General features: G+C 37.1%; 1 protein-coding gene across 1 annotated transcript in view; it reads left to right on the forward strand.

The window, feature by feature from the left end:
• Positions 1-12,985, forward strand: part of TMEM156 (transmembrane protein 156) — a 58,118-nt gene that overhangs the window by 18,104 nt on the left and 27,029 nt on the right. The window contains exons 2-4 of the mRNA XM_069073530.1: positions 5,014-5,286; positions 8,651-8,908; positions 11,779-11,898. Of these exons, the coding sequence (XP_068929631.1) occupies positions 5,014-5,286; positions 8,651-8,908; positions 11,779-11,898 (651 nt within the window). The remainder of the gene's footprint in view (positions 1-5,013; positions 5,287-8,650; positions 8,909-11,778; positions 11,899-12,985) is intronic.

A 12,985-nucleotide genomic window follows, 5' to 3' on the forward strand; every position in this document is an offset into this window, starting at 1 on the left:
CCTATCCCCTCCCCCCACACTTATTTTATTCTCTCTTTCCTTTCACCCTGTCCCCCCTCAAAAGCATTTTGCTTCTGACTAGCCTCTCCCCAAATCTGCCCTTCCTTCTATCATCCTCCCCTTCTTGTGTCCTCTTCCCCTCCTAATTTCATATTGGGTAAGATATATTTCTATATCCAATTGTGTGTGTATATGTTATTCTCTCTTTGAACCAGTTCTGATAAGAGTAAGGTTTACACACTCTCCCTCACCTCCTCCTTCTTCCCCTCCAGTATAAAAAGCTATTTCTTATGTCTTTTATGTGAGGTAATTTATCCCATTCTACCTCTCCCTTTCTCTTTCTCCCAGTACATTCCTCTCTCACCCCTTAATTCTATTTTTTAGATATCATCCCTTCACATTTAACTCATATCTGTACCCTTTGTTTTATATATATATATACATATATATATATTCCTTCTAACTGTCCTAATAATGAGAAAGTTCTTAGGAGATATAAGTGTCATCTTCCCATGTAGGAATATAGTTTGACCTTATTAAGTGATTTCCCTTTTCTCTTTACTTTTTTATGCTTCTTTTGAGTCTTGTATATGAAAGTCAAATTTTCTATTGCTGGGTGATTGGTGGTTGTAATCCTAGCTCCTTTCCCCTCCAGAATATCATATTCCAAGGCTTCTGATCCTTTATACATGAATGCAGAAATTGCTAAGTCTTGTATTACCCTGACTATGGCTCCACAAATTTCAGGGATTTTATGTAGATATTTTCAGAGATATTTCTATGGACCTGTAAGTTTTCAGTTCTTCCACGGTGGTGTGATCTAAGGAGAGGTGTTTGCTGCTCTCTTGGCTTGTGCGCTGGTCTGTGAGTCACCATAAGTACTCTTTTCAGCCCTAGAACTGTCGGGAAGGTTCCCCCTTCACTGTGGCTGCAAGCTCTGCTGTGCTGTTGGTCCTCCTTACCCTGGGACTGCCACCTAGGACTGTGAATCAGATCTGAGTATGGGCAAAGCAACAGAGTCCTACCTCAGTGCTAGCAAAAGAGCCCCCTGTAATATTCTGATCAATTGTTCGACCCCCTTACCAGCTGTGGGTTGAGAATTTCAGAAGCAGCCACTGCTGCTGCTGATTCAGTCACTCCCAAAGTCTGCTCCTCATGTCCTGGGGCTGTGGCTGTGCTGGCATGACCTGCACTGGACTGTGCTCCACTCTCACCCACGTGTGACAGACCCTTCCTGCTGATCTTTGAAGCTGTCCTTGGTATCTGTGGGCTGAGAGATCTGGAAACTGCCACTGCTGCCAGTGATTCCGTTGCCTCAAGGTCTGCTCCAGTTTGCTAGAGTCCAGTCTGCACTGGTACCAGCCTGCTCTGAACCATGCTCCTCTATCACCTTGGTGCAACAGACCTTCCCTGCCGATCTTCCAAGTTGGCTTGTACTCTAAATTTTTTCATTCCAACTTTTTGTGGGTTTTACTGCTCTAGAATTTGTTTAGAGACATTTTAAAAAGGTATTTGGAGGGGTGTAGGGGAGAGCTCAGGAAAGTCACTGCCTTTATTCTGTCATTTTGGCTCCACCTCCCTGCCTTACCATTTTCAAAGTGCTTTTATATATATTCCCTTATTTTATCTTCACAGCAATTCTGTGAAGCAGAAAGGGAAAATGATATCCTTTCCAACTTATATATGAGGAAACTGAGGTTTAGAAAAGATGTGGCTTTATACCAAAGTCATACAATCACTGTTGAGATTTGAAGCAGCAAGCACCCTAGCATACCCAGGATGGCTGCTAGCACAAGTTCTTTGATCTACTTTTCTAAAGGAAAGCAACTCAAAAAGGGTTAACAACCTTACTTTAATCAATCAAACATATATCATTTACCTAGTTCAGGGAAAAAAAGTCAGCACCCTGAACTTCAGAGAATACAACCAGAAGGTACAAGAGAAAATAACACAATTTAGCAGGCAGGGCTTCTAGCTACCTGACCATTGCATCCATACCTAGTTAGTCACCAGAGAGAGAAGTACCAACATCTGGGTTTTCAAAGCTGGGGGCTCAATGGCTGCCCAGACTCTCATCTGGTCAAATCATACAACTCTTCCCACAAGTGAGCCCTAAAGCAAAACCTCACCTCAGAGCCCTCTCCAGGGTCAGAGAACATCACAACCCTCCTTACCCACTTGACTGCAAAGTAACAAAAGTTTTGCCTTCCTGAAAAACAAACCTCCCACCACAGGCTCCAGGTGAGCACAGGCAGCCTATTAGGGGGCAGAGTATGTTTTCAAATCAGGAAAGGTCCTCAAGTTCAGCTTAGGCTTATTAAGCGTTAGGGAAGATCTTCAAATTTCTTTTACCATTATAAGATTTTAACCTGGCACTTCTGACTCCCATCCATTGTACTTTTCTCCCACATTGTTCTACTTCCCATTAATTTGACTGTATCTAATATTTGGTTAGTTATATTCTCAGAGGCTGAAGAGACCTTGGAGATTTTCTAGTCAAACCTATAACTAAATGGGGATTCCCATAAGCCATCTAGAACAAATGTTCATATACTTTCTCCTAGAAGAACACCAGATTTTTTTTGTAGAATTGTTTTTTAAAGATCTCATCTCCATGTTGTATTTGTAAGGTGGATTTTCAGAACACAAGTGAAGGAAATCACATTTATTCCTAATAACTTTCATATTAGAAATTACACAAGATATTTTTTAAAATACAACCACAAAGATAACTCTGATCAATGAGCCTCTTATTATTGCAAAAAGAGTCATAAAACAAGGAGATATATTTTTGCCAAAGATGTTTGCCACATTCATGGGTGATACTCTGGACAAAGTCTACACAGAGGAGTACTTCCTATAAAAGAGATGTCCTTTGGATGTTTCTATTTGAGGATGATCTTATGATTTCAATAGTATATTATAGGGTCTTCTCAATGAAACCCATGCCAGGGAAAGACAAAGCTGAGAAAGAAAATAACCAATGTCCTTAATGTAAATGAACATAAAATTATTGAAAAAATATTAACAAATCAGCTAGAGTAACATATTAAAAATATACATTATGGCCAGGTTAGATCTATGCCATGAATGCAGAATTGGTTCATTATTAGGAAAACTATAAACATAACAGACTATATAAATATCAAGTATAAATATCACATGATTATACTTATAGATGCAGAAAAAAATTTTGACAAGATACAATACCAATTACTGTTAAAACATTATAAAACATAGAAAATGGAATTTTCCTTACTAAAACCAAGAGCTAAAATTGTATGTAATGGAGAAACACCAGAGCCCTTTCTAATATGAACAAAGGTAGTTCTATTAATGCTAGCTATAGAAACAGGGAAAGAAGAAACTGAAACAGGGGTAGCTAGGTGTCACAATGAATAGAGCACCAGTCCTAGAGTCAGGAGGACCTGAGTTCAAATCCGGCCTCAGTCACTTAACACTTACTAGCCATGTGACCTTGGACAAGTCACTTAACGCCAATTGCCCTCCAAAAAAAAGCAAAAAAAATTTTAAAAAGAAGAAATTGAAATAATAAGCATAAGCAAGAAGTAAGCAAAATTGTTGCTTTTTACAGATGACATGATAATTTTTGTAGAGAACTCAGAAGATTCAATTAAAACATTAATTGAAATAATTTCAGCAAAGTAGCAGTGTAATACTACATAAATCATCAACTTTTCTGTACATGATTGACAGAATTCCTCACGACAAGTTAGAAAGATTTATTCCATTCAAAACAACTGCAGAACATATAAGATACTTGAGAGTATACCTATCAACACATATGGGAACTACAAAACATTCTTTATAGTAATAAGACACACCTAAATGATTAGAGATGTTAATCACTTATCATTGGGTCATGCCAACACAATGAAAATGACAATGCTACTTAAATTAGTTTACCTATTCAATGTCATATTAATCAAACCATCAAAAGATTACTTTACAGAGTTTGAAAAAATAATAACAAAACTCATCTGGAGGAACACAAGATTAAGGCTCTCAAAGGCAATAATGAAAAACATTTAGGGAGGGAACCTAGCAGCACCATATCTTAAACTATTCTACAAAATATCAATCATCAAAACTATTTGATATGAATTAAAAAATTAAGGAGTTGGTCAGTGGAACAAATACAAAGCAAAAGAATCTAGTAACCTACTGTTCAATAAACCCAAAGATGCTCATCACTGGAGTAAGGATTTTATCCAACAGAAACTGCTATGAAAACTGGAAAGTAGAATGGAAGAAATAAAGTTTACATTACGATTTCATACAATATACCATAATAACTTTCAGATGAACCAATAACCTAGATCTAAAAGGTCACATTACATATGTGAATGAAGAAAATACCTGATACAACTTTAGGGGAAGCATTTGTAACCAGAGAAATGATAGAGGATGATAAAAGGTAAAATGGATAACTTTGACCTCATAAAATTGAGAAGCCTTTTGCACAAACAAAATTTAACTACAAAAATGTAGTTAAAATTAGAAAGGAAATAGGTAACTGGGGAAAAAATCTTTGCAACAAGTTTCTCTGATAAAAGTCAGATATTCATGATTTAAGAAACTGATTCAAAATATAACAAATATATAATATTCAAATATATAATATATAATAACAGTACCCAAACATCAATAGATAAATGGCCAAAGGATACGAATAGGTAATTCTCAAAGGAAGAAATCCAAGCTATCAAAAGCCATATAAAATGATCCAAATAACTAATAATCAGAGAACTGCAAATTAAAAACACATATGAGTTCCTCATTCACACCTATCTGGTTGTCAAAGTTTGTCAGCAAAAGAAATAATTAAGTAGAGTAAGTGCTGTCAGTCAATTTGAAAGATTTGCTACAGGTAAGCAGCAGTGTTTATAATCTGCCTGGTAATCAGTGAGAGTTAACTATATATTTATTTAGATGTCACACTCTCTGTATCTGTCAATACAAAAGAAATTTTCTTTCTTTTTTTTAATGCAGGAAATATTGTGGAACTATCCTGTCTTGATGTTAGTTTACTAAATAATTTCACTTATCCACTCCCTGAATTCAATATTTCTTTTGTGAGTTTCCTGCAACAAGGAAGGGAACATGAGGTTATTGTTCTGGGAATTTCTGCAGAGTACTTCCACTTTCATAATACGTCTAAGATCTGTCCATTAATTCCCGGTGAATTACAGCTGTATTCTTCATGTTTGGTGTGTGCATCCAAAGGAACTAAGGATTTTATTCATCAGGAATTAACAACAAAAGGTAACAACAAACTTAAATAAGAATGGAAAATGGAAAGAAAAGTGATCAATGGTAAATTATCCATTATGTTAAATATAAGTTAAAACAACAGAGATGAAAATAATTTCTATTTTAAGGACAAAAACACTAAGTCAATAAGTTAAATGCCAACTATCAGAAATAGACCTAACAATACAAATTCTGACCTTAGAACAGAATCTGACAATTGGAAGTTACCATAAAGACCATTTAAGTCAGTTTCCTGCTCAGGGAGGTATCAGGAGATTGTTCCCTGCAGGACTAAAAGGGGAAGAGAGATACAGGTCTCTGATGCTTCGGGAAGACTGCTAGGAATTTCTTCCCTTCCTTTTGCAACTGTGAGGTTATATACAAGGATGAGTGTTCATTTCTCTTCCATAAGAAGTAGTTAGGGTTATTAGAGAAGATGCAAAGGATGGATGCATGTGGCATTAGGGTGGCTTAAAGTTGGCATGGGTATTGTGAGTGCATTAGTCTGAAAGAAAAGGCAGAGGTTATGGTGAGTATGCATTTTGGCATGGGAACAGTGACCAGTGTGAGTGAATGTGGCATCATGATCCAATTTACGTAAGGTAAGGGTGTGAGTGAGAGGAGGCTAGGAACTTGAGCCCTTGGGAATGAAGTAGGGAGTGAGAAAGAATGAGTAGAAAGTGAAAGACTAAGTATAGAAGTGTGTGTGTGGGGGGGAAGTGGGGGGAATGTGGAGGCTGGGAGGATTTAGTACTAGAAGGTTTGTCATGGAACTGCTTTCCCTATATGATTATCATTGTGTTTGTGCATAGGTAGAATTTATAGCCTGATTGCCAGAGCACACTGTACACAGTATATATACTCTTTCCCTCTCCTTTTCCCTCTCCCTCTCCCTCTTTCTCTCCCTCTTCTTCTCCCTTTCCCTTTCCTCTCCCTTTCTCCCCTCCCCCCTCCCCCCTCTCTAACCCTCCCCTTCTCTATACACACACACAGACACACACACACACACACACACACACCCATTTATATACAAACACACAGAGTACAGAGTGAGTAATGATTAAGCCTGGAAGATCAGCCTTATAATGGTGCCATAAGTTATATGCACAATACAGTCCTGAAAAAGGTTGCTTCTCTAGTGACCCTAAGTTCTTTCCTTCCTAAGGGGCTTCAATCCACACTCTATCTGATGTAATTAAAAGGTCCGTGGGAGATGATGGAGGCCCTTGGAGAGCTTGAGTGGGATTGTTTGACTCTCTAGGACACAGGAAAAGTGTTTATTTACTCTTTAAAGTGGCCCCACTCAATCTCTAAGTAAAGGTATAGAGACACATTGGAGGAAAGTGAAATCATCTTGACTTTTTATGGGCTAAAATGTGAGTTCTTTGTGAGTTACTTTGTTTTGTTGCTGTTAAACAAAGCCTGTCCTATTTTCAGTGTTATCAAGAATACAGCCAAAACAATCTTCAAAGACACAGATGTGGCCATGTCATTCCCCTGCTCAGAAGCTTCCCTATTGACTCTTGGATTAAAATGAAGTATTTCAGCTTGAGATTTATGACTTTCCACAGTCTGGCTCCAACATGCATCTCCAGTTTTATTTTGCTTTATTCTATATTACTTCAGTTTCAGGGGAGCTAAGTGGTGCAGTGGATAGAGTGCCAGACCTGCAGTCAGGAAGACCTGCGTTTAAATTCAGCCTCAGACACTTAATACAAAAACTAGCCATGTGACCCTGGCCAAGTCACAACCCCAAACTGCCCTCCAAAAAGAAAAAAAAAGAATATGCAAGACAAAATAATTTAAAAATAAATAAATAAATCCAGCCTAGCCATGTGACCCTGGATAAATCACTTAACTCTGTTTGCCTCATTTTCCTCATCTGTAAAATGAGCTGTAGAAGGAAATGGCAAACCACTCCAGTATCTTTGACAAGAAAACCCCAAATGGGGTCATGGGAGTTAGATACGACTTAAACGACTGAACAGCAATCCAAACTGATTGAGCAGCACCTCTTCCTTGCTCTCAGCGTGCCATCTTCTGCCTCCTTGCATTGTCAGGCTGACCCTGAAGCCTCGGCATGTTCTACCTCCATATTTCTAAGTTTAAAAATCCTTAGCTTATTTCAAGGCTCAACTGAAGTACAGCCTTGTCAGTGGAGCTTTCTGATTCCCCCAGATGAAAATGTTCTCTTTCTCCTCAGGATTTTCCTAGAGCATTTTGTTTGGTTCTTTCCTCTGCCCTACTTTGTCTCAAATTTATTTCTGTATTGTGTTATCATACTTATCAGTGCATGAGCCATTGTCACTCAAGTAGAATAACTCAAAAATTTTTGTCTTTCTATTTCCAATACCCAGAGAGGCAGTGAAACTTACTGGACAAAGAATTGGCATCAGAATCAGCAAGACCTGTGCTCAAGTCCTTTTACTGACACATACTGGCTGTGTGACTCTTGGGCAAGTCGTTTGATCTCTCAGTGTCAGAGGGAATTTTAAGAATATAACTAGTTATAGATAAGTTGGCACTCTCTACTGGTGAAGGGAGTTTCCACCTCCAGGAATCCATGTGCTGACAACATCCTAGACCTAGTCTTCTTTATCTCCTCCCTGCCTTGGGTTAAATAAATGCCGTGAAGCAAATTGGACAGAGTCCCATGATATCAGGCCACTAGGCAGATTTTCAAGGTTGACTGGTCACAGATACTACTCTCCCTTCTTAAAAATGCAAAAAGCATTTCTTACCCCAGAGAACATCAGGCAAATATGGTCAATTGCTCTTTGAGGAAGGCCAATTCTGCTCCAATCCTACAACTTTATTTTATATGTCTTTATTATCTTTTCCTTCTATTCTTTCTCAATTGAATAATTTGAAAAAGTAAAATGAAAATAAAGACTTTATAATGGTCATAGTCCAGTAAAACAAATTCCCACATTGGCAATGTCCAAAAAATGTGTATTTCATTCGGTATTTTTGGAAATGAGTAGCATTTTTACCTTTCTTTGTATTCCAAGTGTTTAGCACAGTACCTGCCCCATGGTATCAAATAAGTTAGCATATGTAAAGCTCTTGGAAAACATCAATGTGTTATATAAGATAGGTGATGGTGGTAGTAGTAGTAGTAGTAGTAGTAGTAGTAGTAGTAGTAGTAGTAGCAGTAATAGTAGGAGCAGCAGCAGCAGTTGCAGTAGTAGTAAACACATAAGAAATGCTTATTGATTGATTGACCAACTGGTTGTACTATCTTAAAAGCTTAACCTCCTTTAGATAAATTTCCAGGGAAGATCATTTATTCAAACTTCTTTCTTAAGGAGAAATTAGGTTGTAGGAGTTTTCACATGTAAGTCCCTTGTAGAACATAATTCTATTCTCCTTCTAGCTTCTATAATGAATGACTCAATGGAAATGAAAGCTGAGAATTTTCTTCCACTTTATGTAATTTTCAACTTCACTGTGGTTCCTGTAATTGAAGACCTGGGAGGATATGACACTACTTGTGTAGTAAAACTCCACCTTACAAACTCAACTGCTGGAAAAGACCCAAGGAAGGCAACTTTGCTAAATAGTTCTCACAGAAGTGTGCAAAGCCTGAACAGCTGCAATCAGGTTTCTCTGCAACTTGAAATGGAGACAGGAAGTAAGTTTTCTAAGGGAATTAGAAGGAAACTTGGAGACATGGTTTGTAGTAATATTTAAATACAACTAAGAAATGAAAGTTCTCTCACCATTTTCCCATTAAAAGCCAAATATGAGAACAAATTCATGAATAAAAGAATAAGGCCTGAGATTGAATATTGCCTTCATTTCTTTTTTCCTTCAAAATAGACTTGCCTATGACACATGCATTAAACATAGGCAGAATGAGCCTTCTACCTGGTGTGATTAGAGGACTCTGGGAAAGTCCTTTTTGCCTAGACTTAAAGGAAAATATCCTTTCTCTTATATTATTGATGCTTGAAAGTCCTCCATTAGAGATTTGCTCCTTGTCTATACTGACTTCAATCTTTTGACCAACTTGAATTCCTTCTGTTGACACTGATACTTCATCTCGGCTGCTCCTGTCCATATCCTCCCATATAAACTGCACAGGGGTTTCCAGGGTGTTCTGGGGACCTCTTCCTAGATCCCTCCATGTAGAGATTGAGGGATCAGTGACCCATCTGTGCTGTCCATTGGTTGTCCTTATGCTTGCGGGACAGTAGTGAGGCCTTTACATGCTTTGCAGCTTTAATCTTTTGTAAACTAAAACCAGGCTCCATGACTTTTATTGTCCCTTCTCTATTAGAACGGAAGGTTATGGGGGCAGCTAGGTGTCTCAGTGAATAGAGCATGGGCCCTGGAGTCAGGAGGAACTGAGTTCAAATTTGTCCTCAGACACTTAACATAAAACTAGCCATGTGACCTTGAACAAGCCACTTAACCCCAACTGCCCCTCAAAAAAAAAAAAAAAGAAAAAAAGAATGGAAGGTTAGGATAATGGGTAATCCATTATTATACATGAAACACATGAGTGTATGTAACACATTAGTTGGAATTATTTGGGCTTCTAGTTTTCCTTCTCAACCAGCTGTGATCAGAGCATTGGAGGCATGAATGCGAGTTTGGATGAGGGGAAAGGAAGGAAAGATTTTTAAGCATGGGGCAACATTTGAGGAGGAAGGTAACAGGCTTGGGTGGGATACCACAATGGGCTTCCAGAGGGCACTGATTGCCATTGGGAGAAAGGTGCTGAGAGAATGAAGATATTACAAAGATACATTTTGGCTACTTTATATTGCCTACCTAATTTATATATTGCCTACCTAAGCAAAATGAGAAACCCTTTATTCTGGGGAAAAAACATGCTTTGCTTCATACAGAAAATGGTTTTATCTATCTAGGAAGTGCATCAGTCTTTTAAATTAGGAAGCAGTCAGAGAAGGCTGAAAGATCTAAGAGTTTGGAATATGGACATAAAAAAATTACATTTTTCAATGTACATTTATGTATAACAACATTGATTTTTGTGTTTTTCCAAAGCATAAGAAACAAAATAAGCCTTCCTATTGTTTCATATTTTGCTATAAAGAAAAAATGTATTTAACATTCCTGGAGGATCTATAAATTCTAAGCCTATATGGAGTGAAATGGTTGTCTACTTGTCTCCTTTGGCCCCATAACTCAGAAAGATAATAATGATTTACATAAAGGATTCCAGCATACTGGGAAAATATAAGTACATTTTTTCATGTTTTGAGAAAATATGTGCATAAATGAACTTTGGCTAGCCTCTGCTTAAGGGACTTGGCAATAAATATTCATTTTTTTAAATGGAAAAGTGAATTTAATCTGCAGAAATGGAGTTTTATCTATGAAACAAGGTACTTATTTTATTCTGTGCCCCTGTCCTGCCCAAAATTTAACACCTTGCATTGCCCAACCTTCAAATAGAATAGACAATGAAGTACTTGTCCTGGGGGGGGAATACTTGCTCCCATGGAAACAGAACTTTTTATAGTCTGGGAGTCTTTTCTCTTGGATCTTGAGATTTAACTCTACCCATATGATGTGTGTTGGGGCATCGAGGTGTCATAGTGAATAGAGCACTGGGCCTGGAGTCAGGAAGAGCTGAGTTCAAATATGATTTTAGAAACTTACTAGCTGTGCAAAGCTGGTTAAGTCACTTAACCCTGTTTGCCTTAACTTCCTCATCTGTAAAATGATGTACAGAAGGAAATGACAAACCACTTCAGTATCTTTACCAAGAAAACCCCAAATGGGGATCATGAAGAGTCATTACACAGCCAAACAAGAAGAACAAATATGATGTATGACATTGACATAATTGTAGCATTCAGAATTTAAGAGCAAAAACAGAGTGAATCCCTCCCCCATTTGGGGAAGCCATTTTCCCATAGACTGACTCATCAGTCTATTATCATTCTATTTTATTGGTTATATTACTTTATTTAAATACTAGAAATGTTTTTAGTACTTAGATACTAAAAATGTCATCATGTAAAGCTCAACAATAGAGTTTCCTGTCTTGAGAGCAGTATTTAGCATTTGCCTTATGATAATACTGTTCACATTAGGAATCTTACATTGGGGTTTCAATTCAATTCATTTCACATCTGTGAAGCACATACTATGTACTGGCCCCTGTGCTAAGTACTATGGATATGACAAAAACAAGGCAGTCCCTGCCCTCAAGGATTTTACATTTCTATTTCCAGTGAAAGAAATGATAGTAAAATTGAGTATTAAGTTCAAAGCAAATATAATCATAAACTTTTACAGGGAAAAAGAATATAGCTAGAGATCATCAGTTCCAGTTACTTCATTTTACAGATGAAAAAAATCTGGCATAGAAAGAATTTGCTGGAGATCACACCGCTAGTTGGTGGCAGAGTTGGGAATAGAGTTTTAATTTCTTCATTCCAGTACAACATATTAGTACTTCTTAGCTCTTGATTCATTTTACTGTGTTTAAACATATTTGTTTTCTAACCCCTTCCCTCCCAACAGATTCTACTTGTACCATGAGAATCACCTGGTATGTTTTAGTTTTATTAGTTTTCATATTTCTGATCATCTTCATTGTCCACAAAATATTCCGAGAAAACAGAAGAGTTCATATTTGGCAGAGTAAGTATTGAAAACTAAATCCAAATTATGCTAAAATTCACTGATTTTAGGAACTTAGTCTTTAGTCATGGATTTAATTTCTATTTCAATTTAAATCTAAATAGTATGACAGAAACTAGTTACAGACCAGCATCTCATATCATATACCAAGAAAAGGACAAAATGAGCACATCCAAGAGAGCATGGAATAGCTTACTTGTCAGATCTGTGGATAAGGGAAGATTTAGGACCAGACAAGATATTTAGAGCATAACAAAATGTAAAATGGACAATTTTGATTATATGAAATTAAAAAGGTTTTGCACAAACAAAACCAATGTAACAAAATTAGAAGGAAAGCAGAAAACTAGGTGAAATTTTTTATAGCAAGTATCTCTGATAAAGGCCTCTGTTCTCAAATATATAGAAAACTGAGTCAAATTTATAAGAATAAAGGTCATTCTCCAGTTGATAAATGCTCAAAGGATATGAACAGGCAGTTTTCAAAGGAATCAAAGCTATCATATGAAAAAATGCTCTAAATCACTATTGATTAGAGAAATGGAAATTAAACCAACTCTGAGGTACCACCTTGCTCTTATTAGACTAATATGACAAAAAAGGAAAACGAGAAATGTTGTGGGCAATGTTTGAAAACTGGGATACTAATGCATTGTTGGTAGGTTGTGAACTGATCTAACCATCCTAGAGAGAAATTTGGAATTATTCGCAAAGGGTCATAAAACTGTGCACATCCTTTGATTTGCATTGCTAGGTCTGTCTGTATCTCAAAGAGATAAGGGAAAGAACCTGTTTCTAAAAAAAATATTTATAGCAGTTCTTATTGTGATGGTTGAGAATTAAAAATAGAGGAGATGCGCATCAAATGAGGAATGACTGAACAAATTGTGGTATATGAGTACAATGGAATATTATTGTGCTATAAGATATGACAAGCAGGATGATTTCAGAAAAATCTGGAAAGATTTGCATGAACTAATACAAAGTGAAGTGAACAGAACCAGAACATTGTACACAATAACAGCAATATCGTACAATAAAGAATTATGAAAGACTTGGCTACTCTGATCAATACAATGATCCAAGA

This window comes from Petaurus breviceps, unplaced genomic scaffold (assembly GCF_028583685.1).
Source record: "Petaurus breviceps papuanus isolate PSGF00001 unplaced genomic scaffold, PetGlider_PUasm1.0 140, whole genome shotgun sequence".
NCBI lineage: Eukaryota > Metazoa > Chordata > Mammalia > Diprotodontia > Petauridae > Petaurus > Petaurus breviceps.